Raw genomic sequence first — 1,983 nt, 5'->3', positions numbered from 1 at the left:
ATCATCCAAAACGTTATGGAACACGTTAATTAACTGAAAAATGTTGCATAGTGTGCCTTTAACAAGAAAAACTCCTCATTAAGCCTCATTTAGTCGGGAACAAAGCTATGCTCAATTGTTGTGTCACGTGACCAAATGATCTCATTTCATTGGCTAGAAGCTGATTGCTTTGCCATCAGTTCGACAAAAGGTCAACACATTTGCAGTCGATTTTTTTGCAGGCAAATTTTTTGCAGCTGAATTTTTCGCAGCTGAATTTTTGCAATTTACCAGATAAAACTTCAGTGTAAGGAATTTGCTGTTAAAAAAATTCAGTATTTAAAATTCGGTATACAAAAAACAGCAGTTCCAATGAGACTGTTTTTCTTCTCAAACCATGTCCTACTTTTCCTGACTGCAGGACGATGGAGTGCCACAGAAATGCAGCCCGCGGTGCAGATCTTGACTATCCACCCATGGACTCTGGCGGGTTAAGCCCTGCACCTCGACCTCCACCATGGCTGGAACCCCCACCACCATATGAAGTTGCCATCAAGACCACCTGTAGCTCTACACACCTGCGGCGTGCATATTCAGACACGCACCTGGCAACAGAGCCCTTGTTTGGACAGTCCAGAGAGATTAGCTTTGAGGTGTGACACCTCCTTTACTCTGTCTGTCACACCAGAGGATAAGTAGGCTACATTTCTGTTAGCTCATTAATGAAGAATTCATTTGAAGCCTACTTCTTCCTGGTTTACAGCATGTTTTTTTTTCTAATTTAATAATTTAAACCTGATAAAGATAGTTGGAGGGTTATCAAAGCAAAGAAAAGCCTTGCAAGCTAACATTTTAAAACTTAAAAACCCTTGTCTAATGCTAACAAATGCTGAACAAACTTTAAAGCCACACTTAGTGGTATAATATTGTTTTTAGGAGGATTTAACAACTGAATTTTCATCATTATACATCAAAGCTTTTACAGATCCATTCATCCATTTTCCATCGTGCTTCTCTCTGCTGGGGTTGCAAGGAGAATTTAGAGACACCAATTAATCTAACAGTCATGTTTTTGGACTGTGGGAGGAAGCTGGAGTACCTGGAGAGAACCCACGCATGCACAGGGAGAACATGCAGACTCCACACAGAGAGACCCTGGGCCAGGAATCGAACCCAGAACCTTCTTGCTGCAAGGCAGCAGTGCTACCCACTGCGCCGCCCGCTTTTACATATAATATTATAAATGAAGTATGAACAAAGAAATAGCCACAGCATGTTAGCTTGGCTTAGCACAACTTAGTTTAGCGAACCACCGTGACAAGGTGAGTTTCAATGAGTGAAATGGGCGAGTTAATAAAGATAAACTATTTAATGGTAGCATATCAGTTGACTTATAGGTTTTATTTACTTAATTCAATGTTATTTTGTATTGAAAGCTTTAATAAACCATCTCTATTTGCATGAGGCTACTTTATTTTAAAGGGGCAGGCCTCAGTTGAGACCCCTGATCTTTAATGCAGCTTAAATTACCGAGTTACAGCAGAGAAACCAAAGAACTTGTCTTTTCTGACTGGAGCTACGTTCATTCATCTTTGGTGCCTCTCATGTGGGTCTAATACTAAAGAAGATGAAAAGATGAAAGCATTGATTGATTCACCTTTGGAGCTAGATTTAATGGGAATTTAAGGATTTTTTTTAATCCATCCTCCTGGTGCTTTTGCACAATGCAGTGATACTTAAAAGTCTATAAATGCAATTTAATGTTAAAAATGACACCATGATGTGTAATGTTTAATATTTTCCACATATAACATGACAAGTTATCTACGCAATGCAATTGAAAAGCAAATAGATTTGCCAGAAGTGAGGGAGGGTTAACGAAAGAGAAGGCTGCATAATTGTCCCCATCCTTCATTGTTAAAGACATTTTGACCTGCTAATATTTGCTGGATCTATATTTTCTTGCAAAAGTTCCCTGAATTCAATTTAATTCTATTCAGTTTA

At 38.9% G+C, this 1,983-nt stretch overlaps 1 protein-coding gene across 1 annotated transcript in view; it reads left to right on the top strand.

Moving 5' to 3' along the window:
* The window catches only part of LOC107094069, a 6,038-nt gene extending 4,655 nt beyond the window's left edge, over positions 1–1,383 (top strand). The window contains exon 2 of the mRNA XM_015389474.1: positions 401–1,383. Within this exon, the coding sequence (XP_015244960.1) occupies positions 401–638 (238 nt within the window). The 3' untranslated portion in view covers positions 639–1,383. The remainder of the gene's footprint in view (positions 1–400) is intronic.
* Positions 1,384–1,983: the final 600 nt, after the last annotated feature.

The sequence above is a fragment of the Cyprinodon variegatus genome, unplaced genomic scaffold (genome assembly GCF_000732505.1).
Source record: "Cyprinodon variegatus isolate N-32 unplaced genomic scaffold, C_variegatus-1.0 Scaffold461, whole genome shotgun sequence".
Classification (NCBI taxonomy): Eukaryota; Metazoa; Chordata; class Actinopteri; order Cyprinodontiformes; family Cyprinodontidae; genus Cyprinodon; species Cyprinodon variegatus.
The sequence above is the reverse complement of the archived record's forward strand: the minus strand, read 5'-3'. Positions and strand labels throughout refer to the sequence as shown.